The sequence below is a fragment of the Mastigoproctus giganteus genome, chromosome 8 (genome assembly GCF_048544385.1).
Source record: "Mastigoproctus giganteus isolate SK-2022 chromosome 8, ASM4854438v1, whole genome shotgun sequence".
NCBI classification, from domain to species: domain Eukaryota; kingdom Metazoa; phylum Arthropoda; class Arachnida; order Uropygi; family Thelyphonidae; genus Mastigoproctus; species Mastigoproctus giganteus.
The window spans coordinates 70,845,745-70,872,986 of NC_143582.1; the positions used below are offsets into that span (position 1 = coordinate 70,845,745).

General features: G+C 35.7%; 1 protein-coding gene across 1 annotated transcript in view; it reads left to right on the forward strand.

Moving 5' to 3' along the window:
* The window catches only part of LOC150081618 (protein odr-4 homolog), a 121,518-nt gene that overhangs the window by 66,112 nt on the left and 28,164 nt on the right, over positions 1 to 27,242 (forward strand). Inside the window, exons 7-8 of the mRNA XM_090379472.1 lie at positions 3,264 to 3,392; positions 15,281 to 15,368. Coding sequence (XP_090235598.1) covers positions 3,264 to 3,392; positions 15,281 to 15,368 — 217 coding nt within the window. The remainder of the gene's footprint in view (positions 1 to 3,263; positions 3,393 to 15,280; positions 15,369 to 27,242) is intronic.

A 27,242-nucleotide genomic window follows, 5' to 3' on the forward strand; every position in this document is an offset into this window, starting at 1 on the left:
GAGCACCTCTTTGTTCCCTTAATCAGTCTTGTTGCCCTTCTCTGTACTCATTCTATCAGCTCTACATCCTTCCTAGAATGAAGATTCCAGACCTGTACGCAGTACTCAAGGTGTGGCCTAACCATTACCTTATACAAGGTGATAATCACCTCCTTAGCCCTGCAAAATTACTGTATATCAGTGACAAGACTTCATGAAGATCCGCATGGCAGCCTGTCTGCACTGCTCAGAAAACTTCATATCTGACTGGACAGTTACCACCAGATCCCTTTAATTCTCCACTACCCTGAGTGTAACACCAGATATTTGGTACATTTCTCTGGGGTTACTGCTACCCATCTACAGTACTTTGCATTTGTCAATGTTAAACTTCAGTTCCCATTCTAAACCCATCTACCCAAATTTTCCAGATCCTGTTGCAGCAGCATACTATCAACAACTTGCCAACCTTTGTATCATCTGCAAACTTTGACATTAAGCTTGATATACCTTCATCAATATCATTGATAAATATACAAAACAACAATGGGCCCAACACCGAACCCTGAAGGACACCACTAATAACATTAGCCCATGTAGAGCAGTACCCATTGATCACCACTCTGTCTTCTCCTACTCAACCATCCTTTTATCCATTGTAGCAACTTGCCCTTAATGCCATTCTGCTCCAATTTGTATAGTAGTCTTCCATTTGCAACAGCATCATTAATACCCCTCTTCCTGTAATCCAAGTATTTGATATCAAAATTATTTTTTTCATCCATTTCCTTGTAACTACATCGTAATATCCAATCAAATTTGTCAGACAAGACTATCCCTTAACAAATCTATGCTGTGTCTGAATTATTACTGCAGTCATGTCTAGATGATACTGCAATGCTTCTTTAGCCATTGACTCCATTATTTTCTGCGGAACAGAAATTAAACTAACAGGTCTGTAATTACTTGTGTCACTCTTTGATCCCCCTTTGTGAATCAGGGATACATTTGCACATCTGTAGTCCGTGGGTCTTCCCCCTGAGTCCAACGATGCTCTCATAATTATGGCTAAGAGTTTGCTTACTTCCTTTGCTGCCTCCTTTAATATAACTGGATAGATTCCATCCATCCCAGGTGCCTTTCTTATGTTTAACTTCAACAATTTCTCCTCCACTTTGCTCATTTATTACAAAATCATTTAACTCCCTGTTAGAATTTGATAATCATCTGGCCCTCTCCTCCTTGAATAACTTGGCTGTCTACAGGATTGACACATTTGGCACAATACATACACTACCCATATGCACTACATGGCATTTGTCAACATTAAATCCCAATTACCCACCTACCTAATTTTTCTAGGTCTTGTTCCAATAGTATGCCTCGATCGCTGTCATTAAACACACTGCCAACCTTTTTATCATCTGCAAACTTAGACCTTAAGCTTGATTTATCCCTAATGCCGTAGTTATCCAAGTTGTACAGCCATCCATGTGGAAAGTGTTGTCAAATGCTTTACTTCAATCACAGTATATACTATCAAAATCAGTTTTTGAATACAGTTGCTGTGTTACTGCATTATAATATCTAAACAAGATCTCTCCTTAACAAATGCATGCTGTAATTTCTGTATAACTGCATTCCTGGCAAGATGATCTTGTATTACTTTAACCACTGTACTTTGGCCCTCTTCCTGCTAAACTAAAAGGGGTTTTAATTTTAACCCCCCCCCCAAGCGTTACCACCCAACAGTAAAGTCAACCAATCCTTTGCCGCTTTGAAACTTGGTATGTTTTTTCTTCTTTCAATACAAAACTTCTTTTAGGCATTCATTTCCAAAAAAGTCCTGCTTCATCTATGTTAAAAACTTGTTGAGAAGTATAACACATAATACCCCTCTTCAATAATTTTAACAAGTTCTTTTTTTAAAGTTTCGGCTCCTTGATCTGCACTTGGGGCTTCTCCCTGGATTTTAAATCTATTCAACCAGCCCTTACTAGTTTTAAATGGTTCCACTTTTTTTTTTTTAGGTGGGTTTTCTTCAGATCATCATATAGGCTTCTCTCTCTCTCTCTCTCTCTTTTTTTTTTTTTTTATAATATTTAACTTAACTGAATTCTGTATTGGATATTATCTTCAATAAAATTAATTAAAGTTTCTCCATTTCAATAGCCGGCCTAGCCCTAGTTGCTTGCAGTGGAACAGCTGTCTTTTCTGCTGCTAAAATTAATTCTTTATTTTTTATAATTGTTCTTACAGTTAAACTTGCCAGTCCTAAATTATGGCACACATCCGCTTGTCTTTGACCGGAATCGATTCGCTTCAAAACGTCTAATTTAATTTTCAAATTCAGTCTTTTTCTTACATTTGTAGTCTTCATACTGTGTCCAGACGTTGTTGTTTTTCATTCTTATCCACCATTATTAACTCTTCGAAAATGAAACTGCATTGGTTGCATTAATTATGATACAATTTTCGAGTAAATTGTCCATTACGCACGATGTCTAATACTGTACTCAGTGATGACTAGACTTCGGATAAATGCATATAACGCAAATATTACAAGCAATATACTTCATTTTTTAAAATGTTGATCTCGGAATTATGTAACAAGTCACTGTACTGCAATTAAATTAGTGTGGGAAAATTTCTCAAGTCGGTGTGGGAAACGTTTTAATGCTATTTTGTTATTCATTTTAAAGCTATCGACTCCATCAAATGAAACGATTTCGTTAAATATGCCAAAAATGCAATCTGTAAAAGGTCATTATAGTGATTTGTGACAGCGTTATAGCGAATCAGTGTAAAGCAAACCGTGTTATAACGAGGGCCTGCTGTACTAAGAATAAACTGATACAATATTAATATGGTGTAATAAAGTGACATAATATTATAACAGTGATTTAGTAATATCTGGGTTATTAGAAGAGAGACTTTGATTTAGTCATTAATTGAACAGCAGTGTTGAATTTTTTACCTGATGCTCCATGAATTTTGCGTAATTTATTGAATTCAACTTACGTATTATTGCAGTGAACAGTTCCTTTCATTCTTGGTTTTTTTTTTTTTTTTTTTTTTTTGTGCTTAGGATTAATCAAAATTATTTACTCCAGAGTTAATTGTTATAGTTTTAATATTAATAATCTATTTTCATTCAGATTTAGATGATTAATATGAATAAACACATTTTATGCATTATTACAGATAAACAAATCTGTAATAATGCATAAAATGTGTTTATCAGCTTTATTATGGAATTAGTATTTTTAATGTTGTATTTGCAGGCAGTGGACAATAATAATGAAAATCTGGAACCACATATTGGATACTGTGGTAGTTTAATGACAATAACAGGAACTATCCAATGTCAGGCTTTTATTCATGGGAAAGGTACCGTGCACGAAAGTATACAGGTGTGTGAGTTATGTAGTATTATTTTATCATTGGAGTGTGCAGATTTATTTATATAAGTTTATTTAAGAGTTGCCATACAGTAATCCCTTACCAACCAAATTGGATACAATCCTCCAAAATGGGGAGTTTGGATAAAACAATAAATATGCCAATAAAATATGTGAAAAACACAGTTAATTTTATTTATCATTTATACAACACAAAAAATTATGATAAATTTGACTGTAATACGAAAAAACAAGTATTTCATCTGATGCAGCAAAATGTGGTAATTTTCAGTGTTTCAGAACAAGTCCAAAATACATTCAGGAAAAATGTAAATGATAGTCAAAAACAAATTCAGAGAGGCAGTGAAAGATCCATGCACAGCAGAGTACTGTATATATCAAACAGAAGATAATGGTACAATATGATCTAAGTTGCTGATGCACCAAAAATCCCATCACTTAACACACCTTATCCAATAGGTGCATCATTGAAATATCTGTTGTGCATTAACTGGCAGTTAGGGATTAGTGGTTGTTTCTCTCTCACTCTCTCTCTCTCACTCTCTCTCTCTCTCTCTCTCTCTCTTTTAACCTTCCTAAATAGTCATATATATATATATAATAATCTATCGTTTGCTTGAAAAATTTGTTATACAGAAATATAACATTTTCAACAATGAAAAATACTGTAATTCAACATTCATAAATATAGTAAAAGATGGGAAATAAATCAGAAATAAGTGGGAATGAATAAATTTTTTCTAACATTTTAAAACAATTAATTCATTAAGAAATGACTACTTACATGATGCACACAATATATTAGTACACTTTTAAGAATTACAATAAGCGCCTGTTGTAGTGATCACTGGTTATTAGAATCAACCACCTTATAGAATAAAATTTCAAAGTACCGATTCAAATCAATAAAACGCACTATACTTTCCTTGTTTATTAGAATCACATTTTCAGTTATAAGAATCAATTTTGAACACCTCTGTTATATTTTTCTAAAGTACATTTCTGGAGGTCATAACCATAAACCAATTTGCTGTTTCCGGTTTATTGGGCTCTTCTGTTAATGCAGTAAACAGGTAGTAAGCTCAGTCTTATTGCATTTGTGATAATACTGATAACTGGAATTCTGTGTTTTCATTTTATTATGGTGAAATGTGTTTTCCCCTTCACTGAAATCTGCTCTTCCTTTCTCTATCTGAACTTCATCTCACTTGCATGTGTCGTGTTAGTTACAATTTGTGTGTGCCATGTGCTTTGTTATTGATTGACGCTTTTCTTTTTTACTGTGTTTTAAATTTTACTATCCAAAAAAAAAAAAAAAAAAAAATGTCAGTAAACAGAAAGAGAGTGAATTTGAGTGTAAAAGATAAGTTACAAATTATAGAAACATACGATAAATTAAACTTAGGTAATATGTCTCAAAGGGAAGCTTCAGTAAAATTAGGAGTGCCTCAGTCATCTTTATCAAAATTATTAAAATCACGTCATGCATTAAATACTAATATGATTAGTGAAACCAGAAAAAGGAAGCGTGAAGGGAAATGCCAAACAGTAGATGAAGTTCTGTTCATTTGGTTCAAACAGATCAGCTTAAAAAAAAAACAATTTCACATATCCTTTCCCTCCAAAGGCCTGTCCACCTTGAATCCGTTTAAGCTATCAACCTCCACTAAAGATGGAAGCTCATTCCAGCAATCAACCACCTGCTGGCTGAAGGCAAATTTCCGCACATCCATTCCACAACCGTCCTTCCTCAATTTGAATTTATGCCTCCTCAGGTTCATAATCTGAGCAAGCAGAAGAATCCCATCAGAATTCAGTGTACTCAACCCATTCAAGGCCTTTTACACCTCAATCAGAGATGTATAAGGCCTTGTAGCATTCTTCTTCAAAAAGCTAATGATTTTGCTGAAAAACTGCACGGAGAGTTAAGGCGATGGACGGATGGCTGACAAAATGGAAGGAGGGGCATGATATTGTTTACGAAAAAAACTTCACTGAAAAAAAACAGGATTCTGATGGTTCTGCAGCAACTGGTTGAAAACCTCTTGGCAAAATGTGTTAAGCACTTATAATCGTGAAGACATTTTTAATACAGATGAAACAGGGTTGTAACTACAGGGCTACCCCAGACCATTGCGTGATTTTTAAAAATTCCTCTGAGTCCGCAAGAAAGATCAAAGACAGGATTACAGTTGTTTTAATGTGCAACATGATGGGAACAATCAATGAAGCTGTTAATTATAGGCAGGAGTAAATCGCCTAGATATTTTAAAGGAATAAAACAGCTGCCTGTTTAATATGCCAATAAGGCTAATGCTTGGATGACAGTTTCTTTATTTGAAGAATATCTTCATAAATGGGATTTTCAATTGCATAAGAAAAACAAAAACAAAAAAATGCAATGGTTTTGGACAACTGCCTAGCTCATCCAAAGTTGACTTTCAGAAACATTGAGTTAGTTTTTCTACCTTTGAATACCACATCACTGATTCAACCTCTCGACTAGGGAATAATAAAAACCTTTAAGACCTTTTATAGATCGGATGTGAGGCAAAGAGTCGTCCAGTCTATAGATGATGGTTTGGGAACATCATCCGATATCGAAAAGCAGATAACTGTTCTAGATGCCCTTCATATGACAATGAGTGCCTGGAATGCACTTTCCGAAACCTGCATTAGCAACTGTTTCAAAAAATGTGAATTAGAATTAATTATTCATGATGGTCAGCTAAGTCATGATACTGATTACGTTGAAAAGCATGAAGACATGGGTGAACAGGAGTTTAATAATTAGGTGGACCTAGATGGTGAACTACAAATTACTAGAGGTTTAACATATGAAGAAATTGCCCAGTCTGTTAGTGATAATTTCGACAACGAGGAGGAAAATGAAGAACTGACCGAATTCCAGTCGCAAAACAGCAAACTCATGAAGCTATAACTGTCCTGAAGAGCACATCGGAAGAAACTGGTGCAGGTGATTGTGAATATAGACTGTTATACAATATCGAAAAATCTATAAATAGACCTTGTATTGATAATGTAAAGCAATCTAAAATAAGTGACTTTTAAATTATAATCATATTACAGAATGTTATGTTTAATTAATATGTACATTAATTAAGCTATGTATGTAAATATAAATTTATTTTTATACTTACGATTTTCACATCATTCTGATTTTCATGTATCATTTAATTGGTAATAAACCTTTGGTAATAAAGTGTAAATTTGTCATTTTATTTTTATAGTCTCTGAATAAAATTTGTCGATTTTTGCTTATTTGAATCGGCATTTATTAGAATCAAAATTCAATTTGCAAACGTTGATCACTATAACTGGCTCTTAGTGTATTTCGTAAAATATTTGGTTATTTTTTGTTGTACACTGGATTTTACTGTACATTGTTCATAAAAATGTTCATTTGTTTAAACACTCAAATATATATTTTCTCCACATCGAAAGCCTTGACGCAAAGTTTAAAATGCTGCCAACATTTCATGCTTGGAAGTTTTAATATTGCCCTTGTTGCCCTCATTTTCATCCAACTCATCATTGATATTGTCACTACGTCTTCGAATACGCTCCAAAATGTTGGAGTCACTCAGATATTCAGCTACTATGACATCATTATCAACTACTAAAAATTCGTCAAGAACAATTTCTCCACTGATCAACCCTCTCACTTGGAGTTCTTCCCAACGTTGCTCAATATCATGTAGTAGTTCATCCCTCTCACTGCTGTTAATTGGCATTTTTGCAAAACAATTCTTAATCATTGTTTCTGTCACTTCTTGACTCCACACTTTTGCCAACTCTGATATGCCCATCTGCAAATCTATAACAGAATCTATAGGTTGGTGGGTTTCTATTGTTAGTATAATTTTTTTTTCAGTATGCGCCTTCAGTAGTGCATTTTCAATTCTTCATAAGACCTCAGTCCATTGGCTGCAGTTGGGACGAGGTATTCAGGGAAAAAAACAAGCTTTACACTTGTAAGTTTCGAAATTACAGAATGAAAGTTGGTGGGGCAGTTAGCAATCAGTGCGTTATTTCTGTGTACTTTCGTCATCTTTCTATCGAAATTTAACATACACTGTTCAAAAATTTCATTTGTTATCCAAGATATTTTGTTGTAGTTGTAGTCCGAATCTAACAACTTTTCTCCTTTGAAACATCACAGTTGTTTACTTTTGCCTATTACCAAAAGCTTCAGGTTTTCATTACCAGTCATATTTGCACCAACCAAGACTAATTCTCTCTCTCTTCATTTATCACCTTTAACAGTCAGTGTCTTGTTAGGCGAACATTTAAAAAATTGACTTGTTTCATCAACGTTAAATATGTCTTTGGGCTTGTAGTCCTCCATCTTTTTTTTTTTTTTTTTTTTTTTAACTGTTTCTTTTCAATGGTGCAGGCTTCTTCGATTACAACCCCATTTCACCAGAAATAATGGTCCTGATATTGGCATGTTTTGGTCTTGAATCAGCTTCATCTACATCTTCATACAGACATAATTTGGCATGCTTCTGACTGGGTCCCGTTTCCTCAAACAGTTTGAGGACCAAAACAGTTTTTCAGAATGGTTGACACTCTACTGGCAGGGATACCAAATTTTAAAGCGTGTTTTTTTTTTTTTCTTTTTATTGCCATGATCTACACTATTAAGCACTCACTTTTTCCACTATATTCAAGGATTTCCTCTTAGGCATTGTATGGTTACTTGTACAGCAGCTAAAACAAAACTGATTTAGGGACCACTTGAACCTACCATTTAAACAGACACAGATGAAAATTAGTGAGTGTGGATTACTCATTTCTGCCAAACAACAGATGGATTTCTGGGATAAAGGAAAATCACTTCTCTTAAATGTCTGGTAAGCTGCTTAAAAATTGGAAAACTTCAATGATAGCAAGCAAAATAAACCACGGCCCCGAGTCTCGGCGTCCCTTGAATGGGGCAGGGGTGCTAAGAATCTCCGAGCTTGCGTCGAAGAATTTTCTGAAACTAGCTACATGGAACGTTAGAAGCCTACTACAACCAGGAAAACTAGCCAATGCTTTACAAGAAATGGAACGCATTAACATCAACATACTTGGGTTAAGTGAAACCAAATGGCCTGGAACAAAGAAGTTTATATCAAACGACCACCACGTCTTCTGTTCCGGAGGAGAAGAGAACACCAAGCAGACGTACGGCGTCGCTTTCATTGTCCACAAACAACTGGCCAACAAAGTCACCAGTTTCACCCCAATATCGGAACGAATCGCACTACTACAGCTAGCAGGCAACAAGATCAACCTGAATGTGCTCCAGGTCTACGCACCAACAGCGGACAAAGACGATCAAGAAATTGAATTGTTCTACGACAAGCTAAGCAACACTTTAAAGTCGCTGAAGAAGCACGACATGACGGTCATCCTCGGTGACTTTAATGCCAAAATCGGTCAAGGAAAGCTACAAAACATAGTCGGAGAACATGGCTTGGGGACACGGAATGAACGAGGCGACAGACTCGTCCAGTTCTACCAAGAAGAAAAATTTAGCATTGCCAACACTTGGTTCAAACTACCACCTCGACGACTATACACCTGGACCTCACCACAAGACTCTGACAACAATATCGTCAGGAATCAAATTGACTACATCTTAATCAACATCAGATATAAGTCAAGTGTCCTCAATGCAAAAACTTACCCCGGAGCTGACATATCATCAGACCATAACCCAGTAACAGCAACACTACGTCTCAAATTACGAGCAGTCAAACGCACAAGCACAACAAAAAGAATCAACCTGGAGAAACTGAAGAACACCGCCAACAGACGACAAGTACAGCTTCATCTCGACACTACAATCCGATCGATCGAAGCAGTAACAACAGACGTGCAAGCATTCGGGCGTTCACTCAAACAGTGCATCAATGAAACAGCAGAAACCCTGCTAGGACATCAGGCGTCGAAAAAGAAACAACGGTGGATGACCCAGCACATACTAGACCTAATGGATGAACGGAGAATATTCAAAAACAACAACAACCGGGAAAAATACAAAGAAATACAACAAAAGATCAAACAGGAAATCCGGAAGGCGAAGGAAAAATGGATGGAAGATCAGTGTGCAGAAATCGAAGACCTAATCAAGAAAAATGACAACTATAACCTGCACAAGAAGCTTAAAGAAGCTGGAAACATCTACAAACCGGCTCCTATCCCAAGTTTATATACGGACAACAATCAACCTATACTAAGCAAACAAGCCAAACTCGACACCTGGAAGAGCTATATATACAATCTGTTCGGCACCAACAGAAAACCGGCAGAAACGCAACAACAAACACAGGAAGACAATCTCCACATATTAACATCTGAAGTGGAACATGCCATCCGAATAACAAAGCCAGGCAAGGCCTGTGGACCTGATCAGATTCATGTGGAACTGCTGAAACAACTAGACTACAGCAACATCCAACAACTAACGAAATGGTTCAATCAAATCTACAACAACAACGACATTCCATCCGAATGGCTCCAATCCATCTTTGTGGCCCTACCAAAAAAGGCTACCAGCCGGAAATGCGAAGACTTCAGGCTGATCAGTCTAATGAGCCAGGTGCTAAAAGTCTTCCTCAAGGTGATTCAGCAAAGGATAAGATATAAGTGCGAAAGTGCACTAGGAAACACACAGTTCGGATTCTGCAGGGGACTAGGCACCAGAGAAGCAATTTTCTGTTTACAAATATTGCTACAAAGGTGCTATGAACATCAAAAAGACGTGTATATATGTTTTATTGACTACGAGAAAGCCTTCGATTCAGTAGACCACGACCGCCTAATTGACCGACTGAGAAAACTTGGGCTTGAAAACAATGATATCAACTTTATTACAACTCTCTACTGGAATCAAACAGCCCGGCTTCGCTATGACAACGATCTGACAGACCCAATTCCAATAAAAAAAGGCGTCCGGCAAGGCTGTCCATTATCTCCCATTCTTTTTAACATCTATTCGGAAATGATCTTCGACCAAACACTGGCTGACAAGAACATCGGCATAAAAGTTAACGGACACTACATCAATAACTTAAGATATGCCGATGACACAGCACTAATAGCGGATTCAGAACAAGATTTACAGACCATCTTGAACGAAGTGGACATAGAAAGCCAAGCATGGGGGCTACGAATCAACAAAAAGAAAACAAAGGTGATGAAGGTCAGCAGGACTGCAAGCAAAATCACGATCAAACTAAACAACGAAAAATTAGAGCAAATACACCGCTTCAAGTATCTCGGAGTGCTCATTGATGACCAGCTGAACCATGAGGCCGAAATCAAAAGCAGAATTGAACAAGCCAGGCAGGCATTCACCAAATGGAGAACCCTCCTCACCGACAGAAGCTTGAACATCGTGCTCAAATTACGCACATTGAAATGCTACATCTGGCCAATACTGCTCTACGGTGTAGAAACCTGGACTCTAACATCAGCCACTACAAAAAAGCTCCAGGCCTTCGAAATGTGGCTCTACCGAAGAATGCTGAAAATTCCATGGACAGCCAAGATAACCAACGCACAGGCCCTGCAGGACATGCACACGGAACGGGACCTGCTCAAAACCATCATCAGCAGGAAATGCAAATACCTAGGTCACATCGCTAGGAACCAACAAAAATATCACCTACTACCACTCATCCTGGAGGGAAAGATCGAAGGCAAGAAACGCCCAGGCAGACCGAAAATGGCATGGCTAGATAACATCAACACCTGGCTTCACATGACAACAGCACAAATTCTACACGCAGCGCTAGACAGAGAACAATATCAAAACGAAGTCGCAAACGCCATTCGGCAGCATTAAAGAAGAAGAAGAAGCTGCTTACAGTAGAAAATAGGTAGACCAGAGCCAATGTCCACATTGGGAATATGCCTTAATCTTTGCCAATGACTAAACACATAGATAGCAATTAATCAGCATGACTTCTCCGTATAGTAGATGTGGTTGTATCACCACCACTTGTTTTTAAGGTGGCAGCGATTAATTCTTAATCCTTTTAGCTCTTAATTCCTGCTTTCTACAGAATCAGCTCTATTGCCTAAAGGCCAAAGTTGTGAACAACTTGTGCCTCAGGTGTAGATAGCAAACCTTGCTATCTACACCTGAGACCAACTAACGCAGCCATGGGGTGAAAAAAAGCCCATTAAAGTTCCTTGCATCATCAATGGGATTTGAACTCTGGCCTTATTTCACCTGGTGTGGGGAGCACAATAACGATATCACTGTGCTATCCGCACAGACTATCAATTTATTATATGGAAATTTTCTTTGCTATATGGAAACTATTTTCAATGTAATGACCAAGGAGAAAATCAAAATAGAAAAATTCGCTATATGGAAGTTCGTTAAAGAGAGGTCTGACTGCATATGCACTCTCACTTGGTTGTTTAGTTACAGTAGTTATTTGAAATGTGCTGAAAGCTTTTAATTATTATATAAAGGAATCAATGTTTATGTTGTTGTTTTTGCCTTCTGTTTTCTGTTGTTGTTGTTTTGGTTTTTAGGAGCATTAGCAACTAAGGCCATATTACTCTGGGGATATGCGGTGGTCATTCCCTGACTTTCCACATCCTCCGTATTTGGTGGGCACGGGCTCGAACCCTGGTCTAATCAAGAAGCGTGTGCTATGCACTGCTGCTCCTGCCCACCTGGCTACGGAGGTGGCTGTTTTCTGTAAATAATTGCAGTGATCATTGGACATCTATTGCTGTGGCACGTTACTGTACCACAGCAATAGCAGCTTTTATAACATTAAAAGAACAGATTACTGTTCTTTTAATATTTTAATTATTATATAAAAAAGGTTTCCTTTCTCAGTTATTATATATTTATTTAATTGGCCAAATATGGATACATGCTCAACAGTTTTGTAAACTTGAAAATGGAATTGGCCACGTGTCTTGTGTCCAATAGAATTATAAAAGTTTTGCTTCTTTGGAAATAAGTGCAAAAATTGTATTTTTAAATTTTAATTTTTCATTGAAAAAAATAAATAACATCCAGTAAGTATTGCAATCCATTGGTAAAAGGCTTAACTTTGGTATACAATAAGTAGAAACCAAGAACTTTTTAAAAAATTGGCATCTGAAACACCGCCTGGTGTTTCAGATGCCAATACTGTTACCTTGGATACTAAGCTATACTGTTATCTTTGTAAGTTTTAAGTAATTATGATGGATTATAAAGTTATCTAAATAATGCCAACCTATATGATTCGAACTTTTGAGCTACCTATTTGCCACAATTAAAATGCCAGAATTCCCTTACCATGCACTCAATACTATAACAATGGCAAAAAAATTTGATTGTTCTTATCAATTATGAAACAGTGGTGGCAGAAGTCGGATGTACAGTAAACCCCCGCTATTCGCAGTATCTGTATTCGTGGTTTCACGTATTTGTGATCGCTGATTTAATATAAAATGAAACCTAAAAAAAATGTGAATTTTAAAGGGCCGTGAATATTTTCCACCATAAAAAAACATGGGCGTGGCTAAAATTATATTTCCCTGTCAAAACAGCGCTCAGTTGGTGGGGGGGGTAGAGGGATGACAAAATCGCGAGCGTGGATGTTTCTCGCGGATCCTTGTTCAGTATGTGTTATGCACTTTCATGAAAGGTTTCGTCGTTTGCTTTTAATTTATCTGCTTATAAATTGATATGCTTACAAAAGTGATAAATCTACCATTTTGCAGTGTAAAACAGATTTTTCTGAGTGCGTTAATGGAAGAAAGTGACTTTATTGTGGACAAGTTCTTTCTAACTCGTACAAAAATATGGCTACGAATAACAAGGGAAATGTGAAAATATCAAAGAAGGTGATGACATTAGCGAATAAAATTGAGTTATTGGATAAATTTTCTAATGGTGAAAGTGTCTCCTCAGTGGCAAAACATTATAAAATCAATGAGTCAACGGTACGATCAATCAAAAAATTGGAAGAAAAAATCCGCCATGGTGTCCGTGAAAACGCGCTAATTGCTTAAGAAATTTGCTCTGTAACTCGTGATGTTAAATTAGGAAAAATGGAAAAGGCTTTAAATCTGTGAATAGAAGACCGAACTCAAAATAAAATTCCGTTAAGTTCACTCATCATTCGTGAAAAAGCAAAACTCCTTTATCAACACTTTAGCGAAACTGGTGATAGCACTGGCAGGATAAGTTTTTTTGCTAACAAAGGTGCTGGTTTGAAATTTCTAATAAATATTACATTTAATATTAAATTGTTTCTTATTTTCATTTCGATGCCATATGCTTGCATTTCACTATGTACTGTCTATGTACATAGTCATATTATGAAGGTACATATAATACATACCTAGACAAAATTTTAGACTAGTTTTTCTTATATATTTCATACTTTGGAACGGAACCCCTTTATTACTATGGGAGCCATAACTCAGTATTCGCGTTTTCGGTATTTGCGACATTTCTCAGGAACGTAATCCCTGCGAATAGCGGGGGTTTACTGTAGTTTTTTAAGCACTTATAAACAGTAAGCAACAACAAATCCACCATCATAATCAGAGAATCACAAATAATAACTATACTTCTAATGTTAAATCAAAAGTTAAATGCAATAATAATCCTGCTCCAATTCACCAGTTATGCAGCGATGAGACTACCATGCTATAAAGTTTACGTTATATGTATTAGGCTATACTGTTAAGCTTGAAAGTTAATTATAATATATAATAAAATTATCCAACTAGTGCTTTGAAAGTTCAAATCAACTATGTGATTCAAACTTTCAAGCTACCAGAGCTACAAAACTTTTGAGTTACTTTAAAATGTGTTCCAGAAAGAAATGAGACGAGGTTTCTGAACAAATAATAGTCACTTGGACCAGATCTGTGCCATATGGGGGAGGGTTTAATTGTTTAAATCAGCATTCATGAATTTCAGCCTATGCATGGTCATGAAGAAGCAAAACCCAATGCTAATAACTTTTAACTTTGGCATAAAGTTGGCCTAATATTCCAGTTACTGTGGTCTTAGATGCAAAGTAATCAATTAACAATTCTTTTATTGCTGCCAATGCTTTTCCATCTGATTGTTGGGTTCGAAATTTTTTTTGAGATTGGAGATCCCTTGTGCTTCCACTGCATACTTTTTCATTTGGATTCCGAATCATAAAATTGTAGCCCAGTTTCAAAACTAGTCACCAAATGGGATAAAAACCTATTTGGATTAGCAGTAATTAATGTTAAATTCTCTTTTGATGACTGTACCCGCTGATGTTTTTTTTCAGTATGTGCCTTCAGTATTCATGACAATACAATTGTCATGAATAGGAAGGTTTCTGGGAGCCCATCTTGCACAAACTTTGAGCATTCCCATATTCATATGCATTATTGTTAAAATGCTTCCATGGGAAAAGTTACCAACTTTTTCAAGTTCAGACACCCTGATTCTTCTGTTTTCTAAAAAAATTTTTTTTTCTTTTGTGATTGCTGTTTCAGAATTGGTTGCCTCGCTTGACTAACCAGACCTTTGATCATCCTCATCTGGCTCCTGTCCTCTTTTGAACTCTGCCAGCCATCTTGCAACAGTAACATAATCATATTTTCATGGGTTTCTTTAGGATTGCTTCCCGCATTGGTCAAAAATTATTATGAAACATTGCTCAGTTTGCTGGATATTCATTCTTCTACACACTAACATAAATTAAATTTTAGAAATTGCATAAGTCATTGACATACAATTATTTTTTCATGTTATTTTTATGACATTGAACTATCAAAATAACCTATTCTATGATTTATTAATAAATTTTATATACTCTGTTCAGAATTAAATTTTTTTTTTTTCATCTTAAAAGGCCTTGAAACAAGATGTTATCAGAAGTGTCACCTCAAGATGTGAAATACATTGCGAAGATCTACTTCTGATAGATGAAGAACAACAAGGTATGCTTGATGAATTTGCTTTAAAATTATGACTTATTTCAATAAGCTGTAACTTTCACCAGTAACACTTTCTCTCTCTCTCTCTCTCTCTCTCTCTGCAGCCATAATTCAACCTAATTGCTTTAGCAGACATATCATTGAGCAAAAGTTGCAGACTTCCGCTACTGAAACTCAAACTGCTTGTCACAAATGCCATCAATATAACAAGCAGATTCTGCATTGATACCCTTACAGACTTGGTCAATGAGATCTATTTCAAGAGTTGTGTTCTAATTGGCTTTTCTATAAAATTATTACCATTTCAAATATAAGAATCCTAAAGTGTTATATAAGTACAGACTAGTTGCAGTTTCTTTGATTTTTGACTCAAAGTATTAGATAAATTTATCTAGGAGATTGAGATTGAGGAGTGCTGCAGACGAAATGAGTGTGATGAATGTGATAAATTTGTGCAGACAAATGAAATGGATGAGTAGATATTAACTATTATCTTGGAAACTTAAATTTTCCAGACTCAGATTAGGCCCTTGTAGGTTGGGGAGTCACTTGCACAGTAGTACTACATTGCCAGATCAGTTAAATAATTGCTTATGTCAATATGTTAGAGATGCTGTACAGAGGAAATTATTCTTTACCTTATTTTTTTTTTTTTACCAAGAATTCAACTAATTAAGAATTTTTGCATTAAGGAACATTAGAAAATTGTGATTGTATGCATTAATGTGGGGAATTTCTAAAGAGGTAACTGTTCTCAAAGACAAAGAAAGTTATTTTTACAAAAAAATGTATGAAGTCCTTATGATTATTTGAATTATATTCAGCGGGAATAGTAGATGAATCAAACAAGTATAAATATTAGTGGAGAAATTTTCAAAGAAGTAATTTTAGAAGCTATTTATCTTTTTATGCCTTTATAAAGCATTGATCAAAGTAAATGGTTGCTGAATTGATGAAGTTAGTAATAGAAGTTGCATCAGATAACTATAATTCAAGAGAGAAACAACACTATAACAGGTATACAAGTTTGTCAGGTAAGAAATAAGATATGTTAGGTTTGTTTAGATTTGAAAATATTTTAGGAAAAGAGGGCCAAGTGTGCTTTTTTGCATATGTGAACTAAAAGGAGGAACTTAAAACTGTATTGGTCCACTACAAGATAGCTTTAATAACCTCATCATGACTGTATGCAGAGCTTTTTGTTATTTTTAATATATCAGTGTTTACCTATGAGCATTTCATTAGTTTTAACACGGCCTATACACAGTCCAGTACTGTTAAGCCTAATAATAAAACTGATAATGGGAATCAGACAATTGTGTGATTACTGAAAATGGATTACATGTGAAATTATTGTGCTTGAATATTAAAATTGATCTAAAAGCTTGTGGGATTTGCCCAATGATATTAAAAGAAGCTGTAGGACATATTTCCAAACCCTTGTATATTATGGGTTCATCCTTTGACTCAGATGAAGTCTCAGAAGATGGGAAAATCTCTCCAATTTACAATAGTTTTGGGAATGAAATGGGTAGACCTGTAAGTTTAACCAGCAGCAAAAAAAAATATGGAGTCTGTGACTAATAATGTATTGTAGGAGCATCTAGATAGGAATGGATTGTATGAAAACACAGCATTGGTTTGTTAAAAGGAAATCGTGTGTTACTAATCTGATAATCTGTTATGAAGTCATCTTTAAAAAAATAAATGCAGTGAATTATTTTGATTATATATTTAGACTTTAGTAAGGTTTTGATACTATATCATATAACCTTCTTTTGTATAAAGTGGATGTGACTTTGATGGAAAGATATCACAGTGGATAAAGGATTGAATAAATGATAAAGGCCAAGGATAGTTATGGTCAGTGTGAGTGGGCTAAGGTCCAAAGTGAGGTCCCATAGGGTTCAGTATAGATTCTTTATATCTAATATTTGTTAATAATATCAATGAAAGCATAACAATGCTTGTTGATGATAGAGGGGTCAAGAGGATGGTAAGCAAGTTATACTGCTTGCTGTAACAAGATAAATTATTTTGTTGATCCAAAATTAGCAATTAAAATATAGTACTAGTTCTGTATTTGGGATATAGTAATTCCCTATTAACTTATTATGGGAGAAAGATCAACAATTAAGATAGTTGATAGGGAGTTGGTCCTAAGTATCAAGCAGTGCCCTAGTACTACCAAACTAGTTTTTGCCCTAGTGCAAGAATTAAATGGGAAAAAAATAAAATATATTTATGAAATTTCTGCTTTCCGTTTTCCCCCTTTAATTATATCAGACCACAATCAAGCCAACAACCATGTTGCCAACATCCAAGTTTCCTCTGTTTTGCCCAGTGACTCACTCATATGAGATGTGCACTTTCTAACAGATGTCTTTTTTATTAATTTTTAATTGTCAATAATTCCTCTGAATATTTTCCAAAATATAATTAATATCAAAATTCTGCCAAACAAAAAAATAAATAAATAAATAATAATAATAAAAGCATGTTCTTTTAGTTATCTCAGCCATAACATGGAATGCTAATCAATGCACCATGCTTAACTTGTAACATACACTAATCTTGATCTCGATTGGACTGTTGCCTTATATGGCTAGCAGCTTGATTAGCTCAGCTCAGTCCATCATTGTGCCTTACAGCTAGCCCTGGTGCATTCTGAATGTTCCTAGTTCAAAATTTTATATGTGGGAACATATGAATCACCTCTTCTTCTTAGGAGAAAATTGCTTCTTTATGCTTCCAAAATCTGGAGCCTGGAAAACAATGCAAGAAAACAAGCTTATACAGCATCATTGGGGGTTGGTGGGACTCCACCTCCCATATTAACTGTCCATCCCATCTAATACACTGGTGTGCAAAATTTAAGAACCAGTCAGGTTTTCACCTGTAGCTTCTTATAGGAGTGGTCTGGATATGGGAAAAGCATACAAAGGAACCTCGTGAGGTATAGAAATGATGAAGGAAACAACACTGACACAACAACGGAAACAAAACGGTACAGAGGAACTTTATTCAAAAATGGCAACATAGCACTGGCTGCCATGATACAGATGCATCACTGCCAAAGATGGAACAAGGGGAAGAGGTGGTCCTCAGTAGGAGATATGGCTACCCCTAATGTCGATGCAGGCTTTGCACCACCTGTCCATACTTAGAACAATGTTGATAAGTTCTTGTGGTAACATCATCCATTCCTCTGTCAGTGCCATTTTCAGCTGGTGAACATTTTCTGGTGGGTGTGGATGTGCCACTAGGCATCTTCCCAGATCGTCCCACGTGTGTTCGATGGGGTTTAGATCGGTGGAACAGGCAAGCCAATCCATACGAACAATGTTCTCACTTTCCAAAAGCATATCAACAGCTGCAGTGTGATATGGTGTGGCGTTATCATCCTTAAACAAGAACTCTGGGCCAATAGCACCTCAGAACAGATGCACATAGGGAAGGATTACCTCAGTACAGTAGCGTGCACGGTGATATTACCACCTTCCAGTACCTAGAGTTGTGTACGGCCATCCAAGATAATGCCTCCCCAGATGAGAACACCTCGACCGCCATATCGATCCCTTTAGTGATGTTTCCAGGGTAATACCATGTGCCAACCTCTCGCCAGATTAGCTGACGTCCAGAATCGCTGCTGAGACTGAATCTGCTCTCATCAGTAAAGAGTACTTTAAGTAAAGATTTTGTGGTTGTAACCTTTAGAAATAGAAATAGCTAAGTTTTGTACACCAGTATAGTTTTTCTGGTTCTTCCTTAAATTTATTTAAACTAATGACTTCTACAACACAAATGAAAGGGTGTTCCAAAGGCAAATTTCCACACATTTGTTCTGTAATCATCCTTCCTCAATTTGAGTGTGTCCCCTCATGCATAGTTTGATCGAGAGGAAAGATTCCAAAATTGAGCTTATTTAATCTATTCAAATCCCTTAAACACCTCAACCAGATCTCCTTGCAGGTGCCTTATCTCCAGATGTTGCAATTTACAGAAACTGAAACCTTTAATTGGTAAGAGCACTCTTTTGTTATTGCTCATTAATTTTGTTGCTCTTCTCTGCACCTATTCCAACACGTTCACAGCTTTTCTAAAATGAGGCTTCCATACCAGACTTGTATGCAGTATTCGACCAGACCTGTATGCACCATTACCTTATGCAACAAGATAATCACTTCCAGATCCCTGCTGGAAAAATTTCTGTCACTAACAAAATCTCATGAACTGGCCTGGGCAGCCTGTCTGCACTGTTCAGAGAACTTCATATCTGACTGCACAATTACCCACCCACCTCCATGGTCTTTTTTTCTGTGACTCTGGGAATGTTACCACATAGTTGGTATCTGGGATTACTGCTACACATATGTAGCAGTAATCCCACATGTTCTTTGTTGTCTCTTAATCCAGGAATCCCTTATTTAGTGTCCTTGTTTAGTTGTCCAATAATTCCTTGCATTTGTCAATCTTAAATTTCAGTTGCCACTTATCAACACATCTGCTTAATTTGCTTAGATCTTGTTGCAATAGCATACTCTGATTATTGTCATTAACCAACTGGGGCCAACATTTATGTCATCTGCAAACATACACATTAAGCCTCATGTGCTTTCATCAATACCATTAATAAATATAGAAAACAACAATGGCCCAACACTTTGAACCCTTGTGGGGAACCTACTAGGGTTCCCCACAAGAGTATGGTTGAATTGCCCTTAATGCAACATTGAGGGCAACTTTCCCTTAATGTTGCATTACTCCAATTTGTACAGCTGTGTATGAATTTGTATGCAAGTCTTTTCCGAAATCTAAATAGCATCCAATCATTGGCGAGGCATGGTCTCCCCTTAATAAACCATGCTATGACTGAAGTATAACTGCACTCCTGTGTAGATAGTCCTACATTACTTCTTTAACCAGTGAAACCATTATCTTGGAACAGAAGTTAAGCTAACAGATCTGGAATTACTTATGCCACCCTTTGATCCCCCTTTGTGAATTGGGGATACACTTGCACATCTCCATTCCACAGGGACCTCCTCTGAATGCTAAGATACTCTCATAATTATAGATAAGGGGATAGATCCCATCCACTCTGGGTGCCTTTTTCTATGTTAAGCTTCAACAATTTCTCTTCCACTTGCCTCTGTTATCACAAAATCATTTAGCTCACTGTTAGATTTTGGTGTACTTCTGGAATTCCTCTCCCTAGAAGAACTCCTCCTGCATGAATGTAAGTGCAATATACCTATTCAGTTTGTCAGCATCCTGAGCAGATTATCAACAGTTAAACTATCAACATCAAATGGTCCAATGTAATTTAACCTCTTTCTTCTACTGTTAATATAAGTAAATAAGTCTTTTTTGCTTTTCTGTGCATTCTTTGCCAGACATTTCTTGTAATATGTCTTAGTTAGCCTAACCTGGTTGGTGATTTTATTGCAAACCAGTTTGTATCTACTGTAGGCATCTGTAACACTAGATTATATGCATCCCATGTATTTTTATTCTTTGTCACGAGTCTCATCAGTTCATCTGACATCCATTAAGTCTGAGCCTTGAATAGTATCTCTTAGTTTGTATAAAAGGCCTAATAGCTTTTATGATTACTTCACTGAATGTTTTTCATTTAGAATTTGCTCTTAGTAACATTATTAGTTGATCCCACAGAATAGAATTTAAAAACTGTCTGAGACTACTGTAATCACCTTTACGAAAGCAAGAACTCTTCCCTTTACCCCTGATGGAAGTTCCATCTTTGAGTAAATTCTACATCAGTACACTGTGATCACTGCCACCTATCTCAGCTCGTGTCACTCGTCTTTGGATAAATTCAACAGAAAAGTTTGCAGAACTCAAGCATTTACTCTTGACATTTCCACCCCGTTTGATCATATTTAGCATAAATTTTTAAACAAGCTTCCATCTTATGTTTTGTTTCTATGTTTTTGCAATTGTTTGTTTCTCTGAATACTCTGAAAGTTATAATGGATGTCTGTCTTCTAATTTCTCAATTGAAACTAGTATTTTGTAAGGATCAGTTTTTTATTAATAGCCTTCTTCCACTAATTTGGAAATTTTGCCAATTACAGCACATAACCCTCCAAGTTCAAGAAATCCTGCTCTGCATAACCACCTTTAAACTTCTTAAATATCTGCTGTCCATTCCTTAAATGCCAGCACGTGATCTGATGATAGGTATCGGTAAGATCCTGAACCAGCCAGCAAACCAACTATAAATTATAATATTAATATTATTATAATATCCAGGTAATTCTTCAATAGTTCAAAAATAACTTAACACCTTAATCCTTTAAAACTCAGTATTTTCTGCAAAAATGAGTCTGTTGCTTTCGTGCTCAGCTTTAATAAAGCTCAGATTTATAGACAAGATCATCTATGTGTTTTGGGGATTAGCCTGTCTTGTAATCTCTCTTGTTGTGAGCATATCACAAATATTGCATCCTTTGCATCAATAAACTGGGGTTTTCTTTTAACAGCTACTGCCATTATAAATCTCAAATCTTCCCTACCATGAAATGTTGCTCCCACATATGGGGTGGTGCCTCCAAAACCACTCTCAAACTCAAAATCCATCTAAAAAAGGGTATGCAAGGGAAAGCAAGTTTAATCAGTAACCCTTCATTAAAAACTCTATCACAAAAGATGTTCAGTTTTTTCTCCATGTCTTTCCTACAGATATTTTCATGGACACTGTTATTCTGAACTGATATCTGTAATTGTCTCCCTCCAATCTCTCTCTCTCTCTCTCTCTCTCTCTCTCTCTCTCTCCCCCCCCCCCCCGCAAGTTGCTCAGAATGGCATTACCCACTTGCCCTAATAACTTAAGCCCTATTTCCCACTTGCCCTAAAAGTATATGATCTATGTCTGACTTGCCCTAAGCACATTTCTATTGTGTGTATGCAACCGTATCCTATTTTTTCAGAGTGATAAAAATGGACTTCAAAAACGTATTGAAAGAAATAAACAAAAATAACATCAAAATAAAAATACAGTAATAAAAAAATTGTTTAGTTAATAAACTATTTTTCTTTATGTATAAATGTTTTGATATCAAATAAAGAAATAAACACAAGTTTAAAATACAAATACAAATTATTAAAATTTAAATTATACTAATCATGTAGTGGAAGAAAGTAACCGACTGCTTGCACAAAAGTGTGTAAATTGATGTCCCCGTTTGGTCTATCTGCTGTTAATTTCATTAATTTCTTATTTACGAGATGGAAGATTTCCAACATTTACTAATCCTAGTATTTTCTTAAAGTTAGCTTGTTGTTTTTTTTATAAATAACCCCAGGCTTCCACCACACAAGAACCCCGGATCCAGGATGAAACCTTGGTAGTAGCACGTGATCTGATGATAGGTATCGGTAAGATCCTGAACCAGCCAGCAAACCAAGTATAAATTATAATATTAATATTATAATGTAATAATAACCTTAAGTATTATTCCCTGCTGTAAAGAGCAAACGTCATGCTGATGTTTGGCTACTATTTGAACAAATTCTTAGGTCGACGAACACAGATGGAAACACCTGGGATGGAGCTTACCTCACTTGCTCATGAAACCCCTATAAAGGGTCATTAGAGTGAAAGGAGTTGCAGGTATGCAATTATATACTTGCTTAGGGCAACTGACAGTAGCACCCCCCTACATTGGGATGTGATTAGGTCACCAATATGGCAAGCGTTCATTAGGGCAAGTGACCATTAGTGCTTCTGAGATTAGGGCAATTGAGACTAACCCTGCAGTTTAGTCTCATAAACACTGGGAAAGCAAAAATAAGGGTAGGTGTTTGTTATAGGGCTAATTTCTCTGATGAGTATAACAACTGTACAGAGAAATAGTGGGCCAGTAAATCAGAATGTCTTATAGTGGGGGATTTTAATTTTCCAGATATTGACTGGTACTTGTGGGTTAGTCACACGTACACTAGCAAGACTTTTATGGATTTATTGGATGACTGTTTTCTACAGCAGCATGTTTGAGAGGCAACCAGAGGGAATAATACCCTTGATCTGATTATCAGCAGCGATTATTCATGCATTAAGAATCTGCAGATAAAGGAACCACTGGGTGAAAAATGGAGCTGGAGATTTGTATACAAGCCAATTGAAATATGTTATGTTCTTATCTTGAACAGCATTATAAAATTTATTGTAAAACCAAGGTTTAGATAAAGGATGAGATTTTAAGATGGAATTCAACTAAAGGATTTCATATGTACAAGAGTAATTTTGCTGAAATGATAGATCTGTGCAAAGTTTAAGAACAGGAGATTTAAACAGTAATCTAAAAAAGGAAGAGAAAATATAAATCATGCAGGTCATCTGATTACATGTTCTTGTATAATGCCGAAGGGCACAAAGCTAAAAAAGTGACCATGTGAGAAAAGCTCCAATGGAATAAACACCATCACCAAGTTGTAATCTGAGGTATGCAGTTTCAAGTGATTCCATTAATTTTTAATCTTAATTAGGAAAAGACACTGTACAGAATACTTCAAGGGGCTATTTGCAAGAAAGCAATCTGTATCATGTATTATTGTCCCACAGCACTTCCTGAATTCTTTCCAAGGTATGGCTGTTTCATTTTGGCCTATAAATCCAATTTTGACCAATAATTGATTAAATTCCCAGACCAAACCTTTCCTATAAGAACAGTCTAATTTTATGGTTTCTTCCAGATAATGAAGAGAAATTACATTCTGCTATCAGTTGTAGGGGGATACAGAGATTAGTATACTATACTTTGCAGTAATCACAAATTTTGCAATGCTAAAATTGCAGTAATCACAAAAGCGATCTGTAAATTGATGATGAGAATTCATTTAACATAATACAATACATATTAGGAGTAAATGTGTGATAAAAGTCATACTGTGGCATTATAATACCAGGCTAATTTTCTAATTTTATCCATATATTTTAAAGTGAATATATAACAGTTATTCATGTATACTTTATTGATGTTATAGATGTATATAGGTTATAAGTGGAGGTCTTATGCATGTTTTTATCAAAAATAAAAAATTCTTATTCTCATTTTCAGAATTATCTCAGAACTATTAAATTATTGCCATTTTCACATTTGATTTTAATTATGCTTTTTTGATTTTTAAAAATATAATAATTTTGGATTGATTGTCCATGTTTTGATTGTATTCGCCCTGCCATCAGCCTACATCACTTACGTCAAACTTAGAAGCACTTAAATAGATAAATGGGCCACACAAATGAACTTGGTGGTGGTGTCTTACAGTTGTACTCGCAGCACACTAGTGGCATTACTGAGAAATGTGATAAATTTTTTCACATATTTTCCTTGACAAAAACTATCTCATGAGACCGTCAACATTCATAACAGTTCGTATGTTATGAATTATATTTAAATCTTATATTAATGCATCTCCTTTAAAGTATCATTTATCTTTATTTTCATATAAGTTTAATCCTGTTAACCTGAAAATTGACAACACTTGGGGAGTCGGAGGCACATAACTCTCTCAGAGGACTGCCCACAAACCACCAGTTTGACCTGCCTGGCCTAGATAATCTGGAGTTTACTGTAGTTTTTCTATTTTGATTTTGCAGATGTCATACTTCAATGGCACTTTAAAAGCCACATAGTGCATATTTTCACTTATGCTGTGTTACTTGTGGATGTAGAAATATATATTTTTTTTTAATTTGTGATTTGCAAATCAGAGGAAAAATAAAGTTAATCAATGGCAGTGATTGTATTATAACTATTGGGTACTTAATTTATCCTTAGTTTTACTGCTGGCAGTATGCTGCCATTCTTTGAAAAATCTGCACCACCCACTATTCAAATAATAATCATTAGTTTATTCCCCTATGTAGGCTAGATAATTATTTTAACTCCAATGCTAGTAAAAAAAAATTGTTTTATTTCTCCCAAAAATTCTTTTGTACTGTGCGTATCTTTGGTAATATCCAGTCTATTCTATACAAGATCTCTCTCTCTCTCTCTCTCTCTCTCTCGCACATGTGCACACCCATTTGGGTTGACTTGGCGCATTATAGCCTTAGATGCTAATGCGCCATAAAACCCTAAAACAAACAAACAAACAAACAAGCACACCCATTTGGGATAACCCAAACTTCTATTCTACTGTCTTCAGCATGTCATACATGCTGATGTTTCCTTAGCTTCAAAACCTCTACTTTCACTCTTGACATTATTTTGTTTCAGAAAAATTGACATTGGAAATTCAAAATCGGCCCTACCATGGCTGTTTCTATGTACTTTCTGACCTCAATTAACGCGACTAATTCATCCCGCAAGCGCATCACGCAAAACAGAAACACGTTAATCGAATATAATGATCAATAGGAAAAATTATAATTGGTCCTTGACCTTCAGGAATGTCCATAAAGAATTTTAAAAATACCTTTTAAATAACTTTTTAACTGTATACCATGTAAAAGATAATGAAAATAATTGTGGAATTAAATGTTTATTGCATAAAACAGCAGTTCCTAAAAAGGTGTGCCACGGAATATTTTAAATTTTCAAAGGAAACACAGTGATACTCAACATCGCGCAAAACTACCGGCTCGGGGTAGTTTACAGTTTCGACTTTTCTTATTAAGTTGTTTGGACCTAACTACTTAATAAACAGAACTGTTAGGTATTTCTTTTGGTCTACATGTACTGTGAAAAAATTACTGAAACACTAAGGGCGCCGTGAACCAAGAAAGTTTGGGAACCTCTGACATAAAATACACAATGAAGAAACAATTTTTTATGGAAATATTTTAACACAGTCGTTTGAACAGTGTTGACTTTCTCTTTCCATCAATCAATTTCCGATAGCTGACAACAATCTTCTCTGGGCCCTGGCGAAATAAATATTGCAAAGAACCTCAAACCTTTTGTTTGAGGTTTTCTGCATTACGAAAGATTTCATCTGGTTCTTTTACCATTATCTCCTTCGTGGTAACATTTTCATCTGGCTCATTTAAAAATTAGAATTTTTAAATTCAAGTCTGTATTGACTTTATTAGCGGGAGATAAACAAGTAACACATCTTCTTCCGATGGTTGATGGAACACACTGAGGCAGGCAGCAGGCAAACGTTTGTTTATTGCCTGTCCGATGCATGATTCAATTTTTTTTCAACTATCACATAAAAAAAAAGATTGCAGTAACTGAAAATTTGCATTGTGTAAAGTGAAAAGTGGTATAATTTTTTTAAATAGGGTAACTGAAAAACACGTTAATCGGACTTGTGTTATGCGAGGCCTGTCTGTATAGAGGATAGTGATCCTGAAATATTTGATTTTTTTCAAATAAGAGTAAATCAGTAATTCCCTTCACACAATTTATAACTGATTTGAAAGAAATGTTAGAAAACAAGATGATTCTGGATATTTTATTCTGTCAGCAGTTCCGCACGGAAGGGAAATCCCATATCCAGCAACCAAGGATGGTAAATGCCTCCCATAAATTACTGTCCTATTTCCCATACCTTTCCAAGTGTAATGGAAAAATTTAAGTGTAAGCTAAAAGCCTCACACCTTCAATCTGATTTATGATTTAACAATATTCAATAGATTGCATTATAGTCATGCCAACTCTGTCTAGCTGTAGCTCTAACATTATTCTTATTACTAATGCAACATAATTCTTAATAATATGTCTATGCATGTGCCTTCTGTTTTGGTTTAAATGTCATTCTGCACTTCCTTTTTATGTGTAAATAGTTTTCAGTTCAATAAATTGTGTAAATTATGTAATTTCATTCTATTAATACACACCCAGTGATTACTGAATTATGACCACCTGCATAAGCATTGATCCACTAGGTGTCTGGAGAAGT